Source organism: Hippichthys cyanospilos, chromosome 19, assembly GCF_059441005.1.
Source record: "Hippichthys cyanospilos isolate Australia breed blue-spotted pipefish chromosome 19, RoL_Hcya_1.0, whole genome shotgun sequence".
Lineage (NCBI taxonomy): Eukaryota > Metazoa > Chordata > Actinopteri > Syngnathiformes > Syngnathidae > Hippichthys > Hippichthys cyanospilos.
The window spans coordinates 10373222-10394148 of record NC_142387.1 but is presented as its reverse complement, the minus strand read 5'-3'; the positions used below and the strand labels follow the sequence as shown (position 1 = coordinate 10394148).

At 39.9% G+C, this 20927-nt stretch overlaps 2 protein-coding genes across 2 annotated transcripts; one reads left to right on the top strand and one right to left on the bottom strand.

Annotated features, from left to right (window-relative positions):
* Positions 1–230: 230 nt before the first annotated feature.
* pcolce2b (procollagen C-endopeptidase enhancer 2b) lies at positions 231–8165 on the bottom strand. The gene is made up of 9 exons (XM_088402021.1): positions 7997–8165; positions 7804–7912; positions 6950–7205; positions 5192–5316; positions 4889–5025; positions 3611–3774; positions 3264–3347; positions 2175–2342; positions 231–798 (listed from the first exon to the last, which is right to left on the bottom strand). The coding sequence occupies exons 1-9, from the start codon at positions 8074–8076 to the stop codon at positions 668–670; spliced, it is 1254 nt and encodes a 417-aa protein (XP_088258147.1). The 5' UTR covers positions 8077–8165; the 3' UTR covers positions 231–667.
* Positions 8166–9016: 851 nt separating this feature from the next.
* Positions 9017–20354, top strand: u2surp (U2 snRNP-associated SURP domain containing). The gene is made up of 25 exons (XM_088402177.1): positions 9017–9099; positions 9707–9805; positions 9989–10103; positions 10359–10483; positions 10576–10646; positions 10859–10947; positions 11064–11146; positions 11285–11450; positions 11514–11725; positions 12017–12060; positions 14686–14790; positions 14879–14945; positions 15084–15247; positions 15731–15893; positions 15987–16066; positions 16549–16636; positions 16725–16862; positions 17021–17210; positions 18071–18151; positions 18238–18289; positions 18363–18510; positions 18628–18738; positions 19451–19572; positions 19642–19842; positions 19929–20354. The coding sequence occupies exons 1-25, from the start codon at positions 9055–9057 to the stop codon at positions 20068–20070; spliced, it is 2901 nt and encodes a 966-aa protein (XP_088258303.1). The 5' UTR covers positions 9017–9054; the 3' UTR covers positions 20071–20354.
* Positions 20355–20927: the final 573 nt, after the last annotated feature.

Sequence of the window (20927 nt, the reverse complement as noted above, 5' to 3'; positions counted from 1 at the left end):
TCATCTTTTAGCTCTCTTGTGAATACAGTAAGGGTAAAAGCCATAGAGTAATATACTGTACAATTTATACAATATGTATCAAATATTGCACAGCTTTATATATATATATATATATATATATATATATATATATATATATATATATATATATATATATATATATATATATATATATATATATATATATATATATATATATATATATATATATACAGTATATATATCTGGTACATCAATGTTTTTTCAGCATAGTTTCTTCTCATAAAAATATATTAGAATATTCTCTGAAAATGTCTCGTAAAATGTGTGTATTTTTACACTCATTTACATTTCAGTGTGGACCTAATACTCCAACTAAAACAAACTACTGTCAATTGTGCATAGGCTGATTCTAAATTCTAAAAATTCTTAGGGAATCATTTAATCAGGGAAAAAAAGTTATCAACATTTAAATGATATTTATGATAGATATCAGTGAAATCTATGAATGCTTTATTTACCATAATCGTTCTTAGTGTTTTTGTTTAAGCTGTTTTCATTTGAATGAGTAAAACTTAAGTTGCTGATGTTTAGATTGTACTGACTAACTTTAATATAAGAGTGAACGAATCCTAATCTAAGCCATGTTTTGCTAAGGTCGCTGTTGTTTTTTACACGGCTCCGTCACTCAGCAGCGCTTGTTCTTCAGCACGCTGAGGACCTTCTGGTTCTTGGTCTTGAAGGCCAGTACAAAGTGATGCGGGCCCACCTTTCCGCGTCCCTCCTCGTCCACGTGGCCCATGAAGATGTAGTTCAAGCCTGGTGAGGTCACACACAAAGAGCCTGAATGCAACGGCGCAACGACGGAGACATTCAGGAGGGAGGGGGAGGAGGAGGCCACGCGTGAGAATTTGCTCCGCTTCCACATAGGTACTGTCTGTACTCTGTTTTACAGTGTTCCCTCGCCACTTTCCGTTTCACTTTTTGCAGCTTCAGTTATTTGTTTTTTGTTTTCCCCAAAAGACTGTCACTTTACAAAAGAGCCTATCTAATGTACTGCAATAACACTCCCACTTCAGTCCTAACGTGGAGTCTGAAGCAGTCTAACAGCCTGTTAATACTCGGTCTTGTTCGGCTGCAAATGAAGGAACTTTTGCTTAAAACTGGGGGGTGTGAGGGTGCATGAGAGATTGACAACACAGGCTGAGCCCGGCCCTTTAAGAAAACCCACATTGGGGACTATGCGGTGGGAGGGGAGTAGCGCTCGAGGATGCGGGGAGAGTTAGTGGCCGCTCACTGCGCTCTGATGAACTGTGTGTTGTGTCATGTAAATGAAAATGAAATTTGTGCTCCAAAAAAGACACATGCCTGTTTGGCCTGTTAGGAGATCCCTGATCACGAGGAAAGGTAGGCAAGATTTTATTAAACTATGCACTTTATGTACGTAAAATTCCGTTGAGGGCAAATTCAACTTTGTGGAATGCATTTAACGCGGGGGTTTTCCGGTCCGTATTAACTGTAAAAAACGAGGGAACACTGTATAAACTATTGACAACAAATAAAAAATCTGGATATTCATCTTTCGGGTAAATATTTAGGATAAATCTAAAATACAGACTAACATTGTACAGTGTGCAGGTCAACCTCATTTGACCTTTACCTGGCTGTCCAATTCCCTCCAACTATACTCCTTTTGAATTTGCTAAAAAAATTGCTAAAAGGTAAGCAGAGCTGCATTGAGTTTTGTGAATTGAATAGCCTGGAGTTTGTTACCCGCTTTAGCTTCTGATCAACGGCGCTGAGTAATGGCGGTTATTTTTGGCAGTAATCATTCCCATTCATAACTCTTTTGCACGATTTTGATTTTTTTTTTGTCTTTTTTTTTCCATCTCATTCTTGCAGTAATTAAGCCAACGTATGGCACATTCCTGGTAGTGTGATAACTAAGAGGTCGTGCCATGTTGAACTTGTTGACATTTTCTCACCATATGAGTAAAATTTCAGCTCCCTAGTGTCTTCTTTCGATTTTTTCTTTGATGTACAAATGAAAGAATCAGACAAAATATTGCAAAAGTGTTAAATAGTAAGAACCAAATTCATAATGATGCATTTCTATTCGGAGGATCCACTGTACAAGACGCTATTCTGAAGTATGCTAGTTTGCGCTAAAGTTGCTAACAGATAGCGACACTCACCTCTTCTGACGAATGGGCACTTCTTACACAGGATGACCATCTTGGTGCTCATGGTCTTCCCCGCCTGCTGGATGGCCAGATTGCCTTCTTTGTACACGTTAATGATGGACACGGTGGCGTGAACGCTCCCGCCGCGGGTCACCGCCGAGATAACTGTACCCGTGATCACTGTTTTGCACATGTAAACAACACAAAAAAAACGCCGATTTTTTTTTTTTTGTCACAAATTTCAAGCTCATAAAAGATTTCCCTATTTGCGTAATTTTACACTTGATGGACACTTCAGCTAAATATTTAGATACAAGCAATTTAAGAAGTACATTTTCCATGCCCCGTTTAATATATCTAGTTTACTCCCTCGCCCCAGGTGCCCGCCACATTTCCGATGCCAGTCCTCCCTCCTTTTTCCTCTTTTTAGGATTGCCAAGCAAAACCAAGCCATGTGGTAAACATCCCACAGGGGTAAACAGCACAGGGTGAATACACATCATTTATCAAGACTTAACGCCACAGGAGCGCTTTCACTGTGTCCGTACTGTACACTCTTCTCACCTCCCTCTCAAGGACGCCTTTGAGTTCCCTATAAACAGGACTATAACTTCATAAATAAAATAAATTTGGTGGAAATGACATTAAAATGCGCGCTGATCACAAGGTGTTTACTGCTGCCTGGTTTTTGTTTTTGGGTTGGGGAACCATATTTGGTTTCTCAAACGAGTCAGTGGCTTAGAAATTCACGTCTGTAAAAAATGTGATTAAAATTGACTGATTTTATTTGAATATTCTGTCTAAATCACAGGTGTCGACGTTCAGGCCTCGAGGGCCGGTATTCTGCATGTTTTTGAAAGTTCTTTCTCAAACACAACGGATTTAAATGATTATAATTATTTTCAAGCTCCTGCAGAGCTTGTTAGAAAGCTTATGCTAAGAATCAGGTGTGTTGGGTTGAGAAAACCAGAAATCCTGCAGGATACCGGCCCTCGAGGACTGGAGTTTGACACCTATGGTCTAAATGGTCATTCAATACAATATCCTGCTGAGAGCCAGCCAGTTTGTGTCCACTGTTGTGTCTATTGCTGATAGCCTCACCAAAGTTACTCGAGCAGAAGTTGCTCTCGAGTGTGCCTCGTCGTTTGCACTTCTGCCGACACAAGGCCACGGAATACTTGAGGGCTGCAAACAAATCAACACACACACAATTATTACATTTTAGGCCTCATTTAAAGCCCTAAATTATCTTTACTTTCCATAAAGGAGAACATAACAGTTGAAAACACTGAAATTAGTCAACCGCAATGACCTAATGGCAAAATAACAAGGTTACGTGACCGGAGAGGATAACGAGCGTGGGTGGTTCTTTCTGTCAGGCCGAGGCTCGCTAGTGTGCACAATTGTAATCGTATTCACCAAGATGTAAGATGAATGTTGCTACCTACGTATTGGCCTGGTGGTAACCGGCCGTGTGGTGGTGGGTGGAGGCGTTGTGGTGACGGAGAACTTCTTGGGGCGGAACCTGTAGTGCCCGATGAAGCCGTCCGCGGTCAGGCTGAGGTCGGACAGGAACTGGATGAGGAGCTGGTTGCCCTCCGAGAACACGGGACTGCAATGTAGGGATGGGATGGAATCAGATGGGAGGAGATTCCAGAAGAGAGATTGCGCAACATCTGTTTTATGTCTGACAGAAACTTAAGACACTAATGACACTGTGCGTATTTATACGTCTTCAAAATGTACAGATTTTTTTTGGAGGGGGGAGAGCTAAACTAGCATAATTAAATGCATAAATAACGGACCTGAATGCATGTCTAAGACCCATGAAAATGACATAAAAAGATGTCTGGGATTGAAAAGAACAACATACTGTTCCTGTCGTGAAATTACAAAGCATTAAATTAGATTTGCTGATAACATGTAGAAACCAGGTAAAAATGTCATCCACCCCCTAAGGTGCCTTTAAGTACCCCTAATTGAGAACCATTGGTGTAAACCAGATGGGGGTACATACTGTATACCCCTGGGGGTACACAAAGGCACTTCAGGAGCGAGGTGGGATTTTAACACCATTTCTTTAGGAATCAGCAATAAGAATTCCATGCTTTTTATGCCCATGAACAGTGCGTTCATCTTTTCAACTTAAGAGCAAATGAATTGGAACATGAAGCAAGTTATGGCTAAATTGTGTTATATGAAGACTTAACAAAACAATTAATCCAATTAATTTGCTCTTAATTTGAAAAGGAAACAAACTGTTCCTGTCAAATGGCAATTCAATTTGATGAAAACTGCAGAAACCCTGGGAAAATTTCCCCAAGTGCCTTCAATTAACCCTACTATGAAGTATGAAAAAAAGCATTATTTTCAATAAAGTCCATGACTAAAATATGGATCTCCAGATGATAAACAAGACAAAATAAAACATAAATTGATCTGATATACCAGATGATAGGACAACTGATAAATATTACATACGGGAAGTATATAGAGTATAATTTCTGATATACGGTGCGATTTGATGAGACAAAGATGACAAGATAAATAAAATACATGAACGAAGATCACATATGAGGTATGATTTCAATATATGCAATGTGGTTATAAAGTAAGATTCCCTGAGATGTGTTTCCATGAAAGAAGAAACAAAACGCAGAGCATCTGGCAAGAATATGATAGAATGAGAGTAAAATTGGACAAAATGAAAGAGACATGAGACCTACGCCGGGGGGCTGTCTCCGCAGTACTTTCCGACCCTCCTGGCGTCGTTGATTTGGCCGCCGTTGAAAATGGAGACGTGGTCGTAGCGGCAGTAGTTATCTCTTTCCACGTCGAATTTCTCGAACTTGACTTCAATGATCTGCCGCGAGGGGGGAAAAACGGGACAGTCTTTAATCAAGCAGCCGCTTCAAAGAAGATGATTGAAGGCTACCAGTGCAATTTGTGGGATGACACAACTGTCTCGCGCTACATGTCCAGCCTTGTGTTCTCTTAGGAAATGATCCTAAAAAAATTGCTGAATTTACCTGGTTCTTTGGCGCCACGATGTGCCAGGAGCAGGTGACGCCGGCTGGATAGTCCCTGTCGGGCCAGTTTGGAGTTTGGAACGTTCCAGAAGGTTTGTCCAGTCTGCCGCCGCAGTATTGATCCCCTGTTGAGTCCGATAGCGGTTACTTATGAGACATTGCAAAATTTTGGTCACAGACAGATCTTAGTAACTCTCACAAGAATTCTGAGGGTACTTTTTTTGTTTTTGTTTTTAAGGACCACCTCACTATACTGGAGTCAACTAAAAATGCCAAGTCAGTCGTTTCAATTTCGTACCTCTTGTGAAATAAATATATTTTTTTATTGATGCTAAGTACCAGTTGTTGGAAAATGTATAAAATTGTGAAAAAAAATGAAGTGAAACTTAAAAAAAAGTAAAACAAAAAACCTGCTTCAAATAGACTAAAATTTACAATATAAATGCATACAATGTTGTATAAGAAAGTCTTTTTTGCATAATTTAGCAATGATTACATATAACATATGACATATACAACCTGTTCCATTTTATTTGCTCTTAATTTGAAAAGAAAAATGTATTGCATACATATATGCTGTCACACATGGGTAATATAATACATTTATGTTGCAATTTATTTATAAATAGCATTAAAAGAATTTAATTAGATCTGCTGATACTTGCAGAAACCTTGTTAAAAACTCATGTACCCCCTATTTGATTTTATGTACCCCCGGGGTACACAATTAGGAAACTAATGCCCTAAAATGATGTGGAAATTGGGTGTATGTAAGTCACAATTTTTGACCCGAAAGGAGGAGTTAATGGTTTAAAATGTTTGTTAATTTGGCTTACTGGTACCTGTATGCATATTTGCAGTTTAAAAAAATGTTAATGTATTGCAATTTTCACACTAAATTTACAGTACACAGTCCCCAATTTCGGAACCAGAATCTCTTTTTCCTTTCCTTTCCTTTTTTTTTTTGCAAGTCAAACATTTGGAAACAGATACACTTTAATATTCTTCCTTGGGACCACTTTCTGTGCTACTTTCCATTTCTAGTCAGTTTCTAGTCAGTTTCTATTCAGACAAAGCAACAAAATACAGCTAATTTTGTCCATCCTTTTTTTAAGTAGTTTCAACATCAAAGTTTCTTAGTATGTGAAATATAAAAAAAGTGTATTGGCGGATACAAACGGATTTAGCTTGCCAGTAAACCATGTTGGCAGAAAAACTAGTCATAACGGAGTCCTGCGATGGTGTTTTGTAATATGGCAACAAGCTCTCTGCAACTATCCACCATATCAAGAGCCAGCTGTCGGTCTGACAGTTGCTCTGGTCCGAGGAACCAGCTATTAAAATTCCTCTTGGATAGCAGAGCAGACTCTGCTACCCTGCAGAGAGGAAAAGGCTGTCTGACCATGTGCTGTCCTCTGCAGGGGGGCGGCGGTGGAGAGAGGGTGGGTAGATCCCTGACAGAGAAATTTCACATCCGGCTGAGAAGATGTTGCATGTTGTTGTCCAAACAGGGCAGCCTCCAGGCAGAGGCTGTTGTTGGTTTTTATTACATGGTGGGGACCAACTTCTGGAGTTTTACTTTTTGGGACCATTTTGGTGGACCACACAAATCCAGACCTTTTTTGGAGGGTCAAGACTTGCTAAGTATGCCTGCTCTAGGAGTTTTAATCGAAAATTAATCCTATTCTCATCCGGAAAAAAAAAGGTACAGAGATTTTTGGGAACCCTTACACAGTACATAGAAGAATCGATACCAACCTCGCTCGTGTGGCTGCGCGGCAGAGAAAACAGACAGGAAGCCACTGCCGGCCGTATTGGCGTCCGATACCATCTGCAGCATCATTTTGTTGCTTGTCGAAACCAACGCTCCCGGTTTGACCGTGCCACAGAAGCGGCCGAGTCTCTGCCCATTGACGTGACCGCTGTACACATCCACGTAGTCGTAGCGACACAAGCTGTCGTTCTCCAAATCGAGGGAGCGGAACGACAGCACCACCACTTTGCCCTCTGGTACCTTGAGTGAAGATTTGTGGATATATATTGTTAGAGACTCAACCTATTCATTTGTTTCCACTGTTGTGTCCATTTTGACTCTCTCAAATACATGAGAGCTCAACTGAGCCAAAAGAAAAATAATATAAAAACAGATTCACTACAGAGGACACAAATTAAAAGGCTGGACATCAAGAGGCTATAGTATTGCATAAATAAATAAATAAATATATATATATATATATATATATATATATATATATATATATATATATATATATATATATATATATATATATATGCAGTATGACACATTGCACAAATTATTAATATTTATTATATTTTAATGAGGCTAATATAGCATTACTTCTATATATCTATCTATAATAACATTTTACATAACATTAAAAAATACATTGTAAACCAATTTCAAATATATTTATCATAATCACCAGTGTTCATGTGATGGGAATACAAGTAGAACACAATCTACGTGTGATGATTTCTGGTGTATTTCTGTTTATATTCTGCATTTACCTAATCCCTCTTGTTATGGTCACTAATAAAGTCCATCATAAATAAATTCAGCAAGCAATATATTATAATTATTGCGTACTTACTGTGATCCTCCACACACATTTAGAATTTGGGGGATAAACTCCTGGGTACCCCTGACTCCCGATTATTCCAGATTGCCCTGTGAAGTTTCCCCCACATGTAAAAGAGGGTCTGAAAATCAAGAAGAAAGAATTAATCGCATGATCAATAGTATACTGAACAACAGTGTGTAGTAGATGTGAAGTTTGTGTTTACCTTCCCTGGGACTGCCCAATACAGACTTGGGCGAGGAGAGCGAGACACCACGCGCAAACTGGCCCGCACACGCTCCACATTGTCGGCCTGTTGAGCGGGCTGCTCGCCTGCTGCTCCGAAGTAAATGGGAAGTTTCTGCACTAGCGAGTCTGCAGTCTGGGCCAGATGAATGCAGCGTTTGTTTTAATGAAGGAGGGGGGAGGTAGAGGGGGACGCAGTGGCGGAGGAGTAGGAGGAAACAGGGGAGAGTGGGAGGATATGTGGACTTTTTTAAGTACTGCCATAACATTATCGTGTTAAAATTGAGCATGCATCGTGGAGAACATTGGCAGTGTACATGGAAACATAAATACATTTTTCGCCATGAAATGTGCGCATCTGTGTGAGAGTGATTGCCACCACTTGGTGGGATTGAGGTACTACACTCCCACGTCAGCGCCAAAATACTTTTTTTTTTTTAATTGTGAATAATAGAAAAGCTTTTTGTTCCTCGACGCAGATGGAAAAAAATATTTTTACGGCTGATGACTGCATTCAGTTGATTTTTTTCCAATCCCTTGTTTTTTTTTTTTTTTTTTTTTACCGCAAATAAGGCTAAGGGCACGCATAAAAAATAAGATCAAATAAGATTAACTTTATTGTCCCCAGATGTTACATATTACTTAAAAATGTATTTTGAGATCAAAAGCTCCGAAGATTATTTTAATAAATTAATAGATTTAATCTTAACCCAAATAACCTAAATATGTTGTTTTTTTTTCTATATCAGATCATCTCTCGAACTTCTGTTTCTTTAAAATATATTTAATTTATATTTTTATCATCCTGATGTCGAAACTTAAATCATCAAATTCAAAACATCGACATTTGAAACATTAACTGAACCAAGTTTTACGAATTCGTCTTATGTTGATAAATTGTGGAAATAAAAAAGATGTATTTCCCTTATTAATTTGGACACAACGAGATCAGTGATTGATTAAATGCCCTGGCTTTCATATTCCCAACATTTGATCTATTTGTCGGCAATCGATTGTGTTTGAGTTCCTCACGAAAAAATGGCGGACCGAACGCCAGGAGGTTCTCAAAAGGCTAGCGCTAAGGTGAATTTACGTTTTTTGTTTGGATCCGCTCCGTTGGGTTTGCGACGCGGGAACAAAGTTCGTATTGATGTGGTCCGGATTGTGGTGAAAATAAGAAATATAGGCTACGCCTTGTGTGTACGCTGCTGTGCTAACTTGCTAACCTTCCGCCTGCTAACCTTCGGTTGTGTGGCCACATTTGCTAGTGCGTTAGCTTAGCATCGCTAGCGATTCCCGATCCTGAAGTCGCAATCCTTTCCCCTGCAGAAATATCAAATTTGGTACACATTACACTGAATCAATATTATATGTATCTCATCATTGGTGTTGCTTAGAAATATGTTTTTAATTTGGATTTAGATCATTTGCGGTATTTTGGCCTCGCAGTGGCAACGGTGAAGGCCCACCTATTCTTTTTGTGCTAATTTACTGTCAACCATCGGAAATTTAACTGAATTTTGCAATTATCATGTCATACAATGTGATACAGTTCCTTATATTGCATCGCACGTTAAGAAGCGCCGCAACATGTAGTTAATGGCAGCTGTCAAGTACTGAACCCTATGAAAAATGATGACAATTCCACGTGAATGATGTGCTTTAAGATGCTCTACTTTTGCATCCACAGGCGCTGCTCGAGAGCAAACTGAAGTCTTTTAGCATTGGTAAAATGTCCGTGGCCAAGAGAACCCTCAGCAAGAAGGAGCAGGATGAAATCAAGAAGAAAGTGAGTAAAATGTTTTATTGCCTGTAGTCGGCAGTGGTTGTCCTGCCCCAAATTGAGGCGGATACTCAATGAACTTTCAATGAGTTTTGGTAACAGAACTGTAAATTGAGTTACATGTTCTACAAACTGCAGCTAAAGTTATGATTGAATCACAACATTAATTTTGGGGATTCCTGCGTTCAGGAGGACGAGCGTGCAGCGGCTGAAATCTATGAGGAGTTCCTTGCTGCGTTCGAAGGTGGCGGCGAAGGGAAGATAAAAGCTTTTGTCCGCGGTGGACTCGCAAATGCCTCCAAAGGTAAGATACTACTGAATTTTTTTGTAATGTCCAGAATCCACTCATATGCCCATGCGTCTGAATATATATCCAATTTATTTATACGTCTCTCTCTCTCTATTAACTTGAGCACCTTATCAGGCGATATTACAATTTTATCTTGGATAAACACCCAAAATTCCACCTGTCTTATTTTCAGCCATACTTTCTCAATTTAATACACATTTTTGCTTTCCTTGTACAATAAAATTGCTGTTTGCTCGTATTATCAATCAGAGGAGGCAGCAACCGACGAGAAGAGGGGCAAACTATACAAGCCCAAGTCACGTTTTGAGAGCCAGCCCAAAAACATCCTGCCCTTGGAAACCCCAACTCAGTTTTTACCAGTAGACAAGCGGCAAGTGAGTATTGATTTTTGGGTCAAACACACTGACTAAAACGGTCGTTTGCCATGTTTTTCTTCTTTATGATTTTTATTTCTGACTCTTTGCAGGCTGCGAAGAAGAGCAATGAAAAGGAAAAGAAGAAGAGCAACCTGGAGCTTTTCAAAGAAGAGCTTAAACAGTACGTCCTGACAGTTATTGCAGTCTTAAGTGGGCTGCATACATATTGGTTTCGCTATTGAAAAATGTTCACGTTGTCAGCCTATAATGTATTCCAGCCAGATTGCAGACGATAAATCAGTTAACATACCTCATTTTGCAAAAACTGATAATCCATAATCAAGTTGAGGTGGGTGGTGTCGATCCCTCATTGCTTCCATCATTTCTATTAAGAATCCAGGAGGAGAGGGACGAAAGGCACAAGATGAAGGGCCGAGTTAGTCGCTTTGAACCACTGGGCGGCATGGAGGGAAGACGATCATGTAAGTGTCCCCTTAGCAGAAGCATGCGTGGGGCCAATTGGGCGGTTTCTTCACTCCTAAGAATAAATGTCTCATCGCAATAATTGGAAAATGTCTTCTCTTGTGTGTGTGTGCAGTTTTGGACGACTGCGCACCCGGCTCGCACGACGTCGGCGACCCGTCCACGACTAATTTGTATCTGGGAAACATCAATCCACAGGTATAATTGCACAACCATGCAAAGGGTTTTATTGACGACTGTTAATTGTCCTGAAGTTTGAATATGAGCATAAATGATGCTTCTAAAACAAAAATGTGTAAAGACACATCGCATATGGACTGGTCTGGTTTGCTGTAGATGAACGAGGAAATGCTGTGTCAAGAATTTGGCCGCTACGGACCGCTGGCCAGCGTGAAGATCATGTGGCCCAGGACGGATGAGGAGAGAGCACGGGAGAGGAACTGTGGCTTTGTGGCCTTCATGAACAGGAGGGATGCCGAGCGGGCCCTCAAAAATCTAAACGGTATGTTGTCTTGTTGTCTATTTGTCTCTATATTTTATTGATGTATTTATTTATCGTGTGCAGGAAAGCCAATTATGAACTTCGAGATGAAACTGGGATGGGGTAAAGGCGTTCCTATCCCGCCCCACCCCATCTACATCCCTCCGTCCATGATGGAGCACACCCTCCCGCCGCCTCCCTCAGGCCTCCCCTTCAACGCGCAGCCCCGCGAGAGGCTCAAGAACCCCAACGCACCCCTGGTCCCTCCACCCAAAAACAAAGAGGACTTTGAGAAGGTAACCCACTATGACAGCGGTTTTTTTTTTGTTTGTTTTTTGTATTTTTGTGAGTCTTGTTTATTTCTATCAATGTGTGGTTGAATATTAGACAATCTTGAATGAAAGGTAGCTCCTGTTAGCGATCATTGTTGCTTAATTGAATTAGTTTACACTGAATGTTTGCTTTTGATAGAGGAGTTGACTAGGCCAGTGTCACTTTACAAATGCATTTTTTTTTATATATCACATGTTGCCTTTTTAACAATACTCACGTTCTATGTTTATTATCTGATGTGACTTCATATACAGACTCTGTCGCAAGCCATAGTCAAAGTGGTTATCCCAACAGAAAGGTACATGCTTTTTTTCCTTTTTTTCTCCCTAAATTGGTTTAAACTCAGCCAAACAAAACAAACATCCCATAATAATGAAGTTTGATCACTACATGCTACAGGGGGATGGTCAAGTGTGTGTGAGCAATGGTTGAGGTCATCACGTCTTAATACACAAATGTGCTCTTTGTCATTCAAACTCACCGATATAAGGGACTGCTGAAATGGAATGCTCTGAATTTGGATTTTAACTAAGTTATGTACAAAAACAATATAGTGCCACTGGTCTCACTGCTTTCATCTTCTGGTGAAATGCGTAATAGCTTATTTTTACATTAATGTACAGTATTTTTTTTTAATGGGGTAATTGTTGCAAATGTGTCACACGTTTTAATTTTAATGCGGAATTTCAACAAGTGCATTTTGCATTTGGCCCCCGGGTAAGACTTTGGTCATGCCTGGTCTATAGGCTTATTGTTAAAACTTTACAATTCGGAATTTTTAAACAACTGTGAACATTATAAGGTGTCTACTCGATTATTTAGCACGAGTGCGAGTACGTTCATTTTAGTACTCACAAAAAAGGATTTATCATTGTCAGCTTCAAAAGCTCTGATGTATTTTCAAATACAACACTTTAAAACTAGCGAGAAATTTTAGTATTCAATTGCATGATCTTTGATTTCTGTACCTTGTAATATGTGTCATTTATGTGGCATGTCAGGCTGAACACGAGGGAGCATCATGTATCTAGATTATCACTGCATTCCTGGCATGACTCCTTTATTAAAATAATATTCAAATTAGTGCTGTAGTCAGTATAAAATAGCGTCATAGACACCTCCTGGAAAATATTTGTGAGGCTGGTAATGTGGTATCAAAGCTTTTTAGCAATTAGCGTTCGACTTTGAGGGCTCCACTGTACTCTTACGGCACATTAGTGCTCATTTTCACCATCTTCGACATCTAATACCAGCCGTTCACACCCGCTATCTGACCATTGCTCACATTCGCCGTCCTCCCCTCGTGGCCCCTTTCACGCCATTGGGACCTCAAGCCAATCCGGCCCCACTGCCAAATCCAAACAAGCCACTCTGACTTAGACTAGCCGTGACCTTTGACAATGGCCTTGGTGAGCAGCACACGTTGAACTGTCTGCGGCAGCGCGGGACCCGAAAAAGGCGTCATGGGATGGATTGGGAAAGTATACGGGATTGTACCCCGCCATTGGTACGATCGGCTCCAATAACAAGTAATTGTGATCTGTGTTGACTTCATGAATTAATCAATCAAATCGGTCCAATTTGGCTACCATCTCCCCCCAAAAAATGACCGCCAGTGATCCACTCAGCATCACCGCTAACTCGTTGATGCCCCTTAACACACTACATTACACCAGTCAGCAGAGCAGAGTGACACACCGAGAGGCAACGTGTGGACCAACTTAAGGCCAAGCCGACGTCCTTTCAGTGTGTCACATCCCCAAGTGTCTTTGAAAGAGTCTGGATAATGTATTTATATCACTCCAATCAACTACACTTCAGCAATACAGACACAAATATCATTTGATATTCGTTCATACACATAGAAGTAGGCCAAGTGATAGATTGTTTGGAATTTATGCTTGGTCACATGACTCATTTTGAATGTTGCCTCTGTTTAAAACGCACTTCTTCTTAAAATTTGGCAATGCCAGTAAGTTACCATATACAATCAATAAAAGTGCAGAAGAAAATTAGAGTCCGAAAAGTATATTTACTCATACAAAATGCAGTTTTGGCTTCTATACAGTACTGGCCAATAGTTGGGACGCACCTTCTTATTCATTGTTTTCTTTATTTTCATAATTTTACATTGTAGTTTTCACTGAAGGCATCGAAACTATAAATAAACGCACAGTTATTATGTATTGGTACATAACAAAAAAAAAGTGAAATAACTGAAGGCGTGTTTTGTGTTCTGAAAATAGCCACTCTTTGTTATTACTTTTTTGTACACTCTTGGCATTATCTCCATGAGCTACTAGAGGTAGTCATTCAGACTGAATTAATTTTCATTTCTTGCTTTAAGAATGGGGTTGGGACCATCCATTGTGTTGTGTTTAAGTCAGGTTAATACACTGCTACTGGACCACTTCTAAAATTCATATTATTGCAATAACCAATTAGCCAACAGTGGCTGTCATTACGTTAAGAAATTCAAAGAGAATGTGTGTCCAAACGTTAGTGTACCCTTCTTCTAGAATAATTAGAATATGTGTTTAGAAAATAGGGGCTTGAAGCCGTTTACTGAAAGCACTTGAGCATCACCCATGACTGAAACAAAAGTCTGTACAAAAACAAAATGAAACTAAACAATTTGATATTTAATGATGACATCATTTTAAGGCAATAACACAGTAACAAAGTTAAAAGCAACAAAAAAAAGGCTAAAATAGGGGCTCTGGTATCGTGCCTTGTTGAACACCAAGGCAGGAGAATTACTTTTAATGCAAATTAACAGATTGTATTACTATTGAATTATCAGTCGAGAGGCAACAGTTCAAAGTGTTCCAAACTGCCGAGCATAAATTGAACTATATAGCGTAGCTGATTAGATTTCCCAGCTGGTCTGAATCTGTTCGCTTTAACTGTGTCTTTCTTGTAGGAATTTGCTCTCTCTCATCCACCGAATGATCGAGTTTGTGGTGCGTGAAGGCCCAATGTTTGAAGCCATGATCATGAACCGGGAAATCAACAATCCCATGTATAGGTCAGCAGGCCCTCTCCCGCCACATAGACTCATAAACTATGCCATTTTTTGCATTTTTTTGACATTTTTATTATCTTCTCTCCTAAAGGTTTTTATTTGAGAACCAGAGCCCAGCACACGTTTACTACAGGTGGAAGCTCTACACCATACTGCAGGTTAGTAAGGATGCTAACATACTTCATGTAAACTCCATCCCATTACAAAGAAAGTTTGGAAGCGTTTTCCAGGAAGCGTTTCTGCAAAAAGTAGAATGTTTATTTACCGTTAAGCACTCCCACGTGACATGTTTCCAGGGCGAAGCGCCGGTCAAATGGCGAACGGATGACTTTAGGATGTTCAAGAACGGCTCCCTGTGGCGCCCCCCGCCTCTTAATCCTTACCTCCATGGACCATACGATGAGGGCGACGAGGAGGAGGAAGAGGAGGACTCGCTCAAGAAAGGCTGCTTAAAAGAAGAGTAAGACGTGTCAGAAGTTGTGTTCAGAATTATAGAAGAGGAAGTCAAACCCCAATTTTTTCCCCACATTATGTTCTATGCAACCTCACTAGTTGAAACATGACATTATGAGTCATATTGAGTTTGTTGAATATCAATTCAGCAATTAAATCCACTTGTTTTATCCATTTCAGGGGGAGGCCAATTCACTGTTGACTGAAAATGACATCACAGTTGCTCAGGGCCTAAGTAATGACCAAATGATGATGTCATTTTCAGTTGACAGTAAGCAGCAAAATGGCGGCATGAAAAAAGTGGATTTTGTTGCTTAATTAACATTCCACAAACAATATCAATCCAAATACCGTTTTAGAGTAGTAAGGCTGCATTGTACATATTGTATGGTCGGGAGGGTGTACTTAACAGTTTAAAATCTCTAAATTCTAATATAACCTAATTTCAAGGAATGCAGGTTATTTATTTATTTTGCTACAAAATTTGCAGTGAGCGAGACAAGCTGGAGGAGATGCTGCGCGGTCTGACTCCCAGGCGGGGCGATGTCGCAGAAGCCATGTTGTTTTGTCTCACTCACGCCGAGGCCGCCGAAGAAATCGTGGAATGCATCACGGAGTCTCTCTCCATCCTCAAGACCCCTCTCCCCAAGAAGGCAACCACACAAACATTTTATTTATAATAATTCAACAGATCATGCTTGTATCAAAGCCGCTCACCATTTTGAACACTTTTGCCTTTGTTTCAGATCGCACGGTTATATCTGGTGTCTGACGTGCTGTACAACTCCTCTGCCAAAGTCGCCAATGCCTCTTACTACAGGAAATAGTGAGTTAGCACTCTAGCATGTTTGAATGTTTTATCAGAGAGGGAGAATTTCAGAAAGAGCGACTTTTATTAATCCTTATAGTTTATACAGTGAATGTTGCAATGGAGACTGAGCCCTTCCACAAAAAACAAATACATAAAAACAATTTAGACTCGCTGATTTCTCACACACGATCATGAGCCCATATTACATAAATGACTATTCAGTCGTGAAATTAGTTGAATGAACCCTCGTCATGCAGCTGTAGTTTTTGCTAGCAGACTAGCACAAATTATACGAAGTCACACAAGCATTGTCATGAGCAGTATTAAATCAGGCTTAACGTTTAGCATTTAGAGAAGTAGATTTCGCATGGATTATTTTAGTGGCATTGTAGAGTAGAAATATATTTTCAGTTTCACTCTTACTGTGCATTAGTTATATAAATGCTTGTTTCTCCAAACATGTGGCACTTACCTGTTTTGTCCCTGCGCCCTCACAGTTTTGAAGCAAAGCTCTGCCAGATTTTTGCGGACCTCAACGCCACGTACAAAACAATCCAAGGTCACCTCCAGAGTGAAAATTTTAAGGTACGCGCGGGGGGGAAAAGTGAAGAAAATAATCCGATCAAGCTGAATTGGTGTTTGTCATTCAGCCATCTTGTTTTTGTGCCTACAGCAACGTGTGATGTCATGCTTCCGAGCGTGGGAGGACTGGGCCGTGTATCCTGACCCATTCCTCATCAGGTTGCAAAACATATTCCTCGGTCTCGTTAATCTGGCGCCCGAAAAGGAGCCTGTCGTAATTCCTGTTGAGGTAAATCAGATGTGTTTTTTTTATTATGGAATACATGATTAATCGGTGACTTCTAGACAGTCTACCCATCAATTCATAATTGTCAAAAATGTTAGTAATAACAGGTGGGTAATGATGTAACGTGTAAATTTAACACTGAATTTTAATGATGTCTGCAGCCCGAGCCCACGGAGGACATCGACGGCGCTCCAATAGGCGAGTACGTGGACGGCTCGCCAATCGAAGACGTGGACGGAATGCCAATCGACGGCGGGCCCATCGATGGAGCCATGATCGACGGAGCCCCCCTGGACGATTTGGACGGCGTTCCCATCAAGCCTATGGAGGAGGACATTGATGGAATACCTTGTGAGTGTAATTTGCTGATCATTCACGGGCATGTACAGTTAAAACATCAGTTAAACACAATCCAAAATGGGCGTTTGGCCCTGAACTGCAAGTCATAAAAACAAATAAGCTAACAAAAAAAAAAAGGTTATTGCAAAAAAATACCCTCAGATGCATTATGTAAGACAAAACACAGCTGCAAATCAAGAATTGCAAACAAGATATTAATAGCAAACAAAAACCACAAGAGAAAATGCAACATAGTGAAAGAAAATCATAAAAAAAATATGCGAAAGAAACTTATCCGCAAACAAAAAACAAAAACATGTTACGAAATAGGAGTGCAAAATAAAAAATATACAAACAGAAACACATTACAAAAAACTTGTTATATGGTTTAAAAAAAAAAACATGTGACAAAAGAATAAATGCATTTTCATATTAAAAAAAAAAAAGCACAAAGAAAAATATATGAAAAAAAATACACATTACAAGGAGAAAACGCAAAAAAGAGAACAGTTAACATTTTCCTACCACAAGTGGTGGGTGTTTTTTTTGCAGATAATTTTGTTTGTTTGTTTTCAGATTTTTTTGTTTTTTTTGTTTGATTTCGTCTGTTGTAGTGATTTTTTTTTTCCAATTCCTAATTTGCAGTTGTCTTTTGTAATATGTGTGGTCTTTTTGCTTGCAACTACTACTTTTTATTTTGTCTTAGATTTTTTTATTTTCTGTCTTATGTGTGTGAGGGTTTTTTTTATTTTATTTTTTACATTTTACATTTGAATATCCTGTGTTGAATGAACAAAATCTTCCAAAAAAATGAAATGTCAGAAATTTCTCTTAGTGCTGCGTCAAAATAAGGTGATTGATTTCTTTTCAAGTCGACCAGTCCAAGGAGGCCACTTTCAAGGTGGCGCCCTCAAAATGGGAAGCCGTGGACGAGGCGGAATTGGAATCTCAAGGTTAAGACTCGTCAAACGTTTCGATTTTAAATGCGGTCCTTAGCTGTTTCTCTGTTGAATCACCCCTCCCCCTTTTGTTCGTTCAGCTGTGACCACCTCCAAATGGGAAGCGTTTGAGCAGCCTGAAGAACCAAAAAGGTAAGGCAGGAGTCAAGACTTCAGAAAACGGACAGCAATCAATTAATCTTGACGGACACGCGCTTGTTCAAAGGCATGCCGAGAACAGCGACGAGGAGAAAAGCCCCCGCTCGGCGACGGCCACCCCGAGCTACTCCAACCCCGCCAGAGACGACTCGGACATGAAGACCAAAGTGTCCGAAATGAACGAGGAGAAGCGAAGCAAGCTACGAGAGATAGAGGTGTGAACCGAAATGAAACCTGAATGACCGAGGAGACTCCCGTGCATCACACAAGCCTAAAATGAAAAATGACTGCCAACAAAAGATTTTCTTTTTTTTGTCATCGTTCCCAACAAGGTGAAAGTCATGAAGTTCCAAGACGAGCTAGAATCGGGGAAGAGGCCCAAGAAACCCGGTCAGACCTTTCAGGAGCAAGTAGAACATTACAGGGACAAACTACTGCAAAAGGTAGGAAGGAAACAGTAAAAGAAATTTGCCGGTGAATACCAAAGAGTTGACACTCATAAAATTAGGGCTGGGTAATATAGCTCAAAAATTAAATATTTAATTGCTACATTCATAGCTTTTGCAAAACAGTAGTTTATTAATACATCCTTGTGGAAATCCTTGGTTTCACAATTGAGCTAAAATTCAAAGTCACTTTTTAAAAATTGCCAGTTAATCAAATCCATTTATTCCCCAACCCGAATGGAAATGCTGTAGAATGAATTGAAATATAGAATGTCATTTGGGGAGGGTGGCGTTTTTAATTAATTTTAGTTCGTATGATCTGAATCGATTTAGAAATGGTGAACTTAAAACTCGTTTGTTAAATTTCTAAATTCATTTGGGCATTGTTAAAAAAAAAAATTACAAATTTTAATCTCTCAAAATGTGGATTTCTGGAAAGAGTTTTATAAATTCTCAGTGGTTTGGTTTGATGATGAAATAGTAAATATTTTGAATTTGTCAATAATTTCCATGTTTTTTGCTTGTGGAATTTTGTGCCAATATTAGCGCCAACACCTTTTTTTATGACAACACAAGTTGTTGGAAATTTAAAGGCGAATAAAATGAAAACAAAAAAAAAAACCTCAGCATGGTTTAAATCATTAGAGAATTGTGTACGTAAAAATACAAGTTTATTTGTTTATAATATATTTTCTTTGTGCTGCTGCAGGAGAAGGAGAAAGAGAAGCAAGAGAGGGAGAAAGAACGGGAGAAGAAGGAAAAAGAGAAAGCGGACACGAGGTTGAAAGAATTGAAAAAGGAGAAGGAAGACACACCCACCAGGAAAGACAAGTGCGTCAACACATGCTTTTGTTTTTCTTGACGCGATCCGTGACGGGCGCCCACTTCCCGTCTGGACAGGTACTCGTCCCCGGCCGTGGAGAGGAAGCGGCGACACAGCAACTCTCCCAGCCCCACGCGTGGCGGCGGCGGCGGCGGCCGACGCGGACGCTCGCCGTCCCCCCGCTCCGAAAGATCCGAACGCTCGTACTCCAAGGACACGTCTTCGCGCTCGTCTCATAAGGACTCCCCGCGCTCATCTGTCAAAAAGTCCTCAAAGAGGTACCACACAAAATAACATAAGATTTCTCCAGGGAATCGCAGAAGACAAAACGGACATCTCAATCTTCAACCTTTTGTCCTCCCAGATCGCCATCGTCACCTCGCACGCCCAAGCGGTCGCGACGGTCGCGCTCCCGAACGCCCAAGAAATCGACCAAGAAATCCCGCTCCAAGTCCAGGTCCCCGCACGGCCGATCTCACAAAAAGTCCAAGAAGAGCAAGCACTGACGCTGACAACTACCGTTTCGAAGCGCCACCATGTCACACCGATGTGTCACGGAGCCGATGGGGCTGTTGTAATATAAAATCAATCAAGCGTTTATGGGCTGATGGAGGGTCTCGTTACTGTTTTATATTGTACAAAAAAAAGTGCTTTTGTGTGTGTTCATCCCTTCCCACACCAAAACAAGAATTAGAATGTGATGACAATAGTTTGCAATTCATGGTCATTTTCTGTTTTTGTAGGTCTCATTGAAAATAATTCCTAATAAAAAAAAGTTCATTTCAAATCAGATTTGTTTTTTTTATTTTTATTTTTTTTTTTTGCGGAGGAGGCTTTTTTTTTCTCCTCATCCTCTGGTGCCTTCTTGATGCCAAGGAACTATAACGAAAAGAAGTCAAATTATTCTAGGTAGTAAAAACTACTATATATTTTAGCTCGGTGTTGCAGTGGTGAGCCTCACAGTTAAAGGACTGGAGTTCGAATCCAGACTCAAGGTGTCCACCGCCAATTGCCTAATGTCAGCAGGGATAGGCACCAGCAAGCCTGCAACCCATGTGAGGATAAGCGGCTACAGATAATGGATTGATATATAGTTTACTGAAATTACAAAAAAATTGTAATTTATATTCCAACGTACTCCTATTTACGCGTTGTGCTTTAAATCTCGATTTTTGTTTTCTCTCTATCCATCAATCTCTTAACTGCAAAATAAAAGCATGCAATAATATTGAACACAGTGCTCTAGATACTCGCTACTGCCGAATTTGAGTTTGAGTATTTTAAATTTACTATTGCAGAAACAGAAAAATACGTAATACTCATAATTTGGATTCATTGTTTTGTAAAATCAGAATTTGAAAGC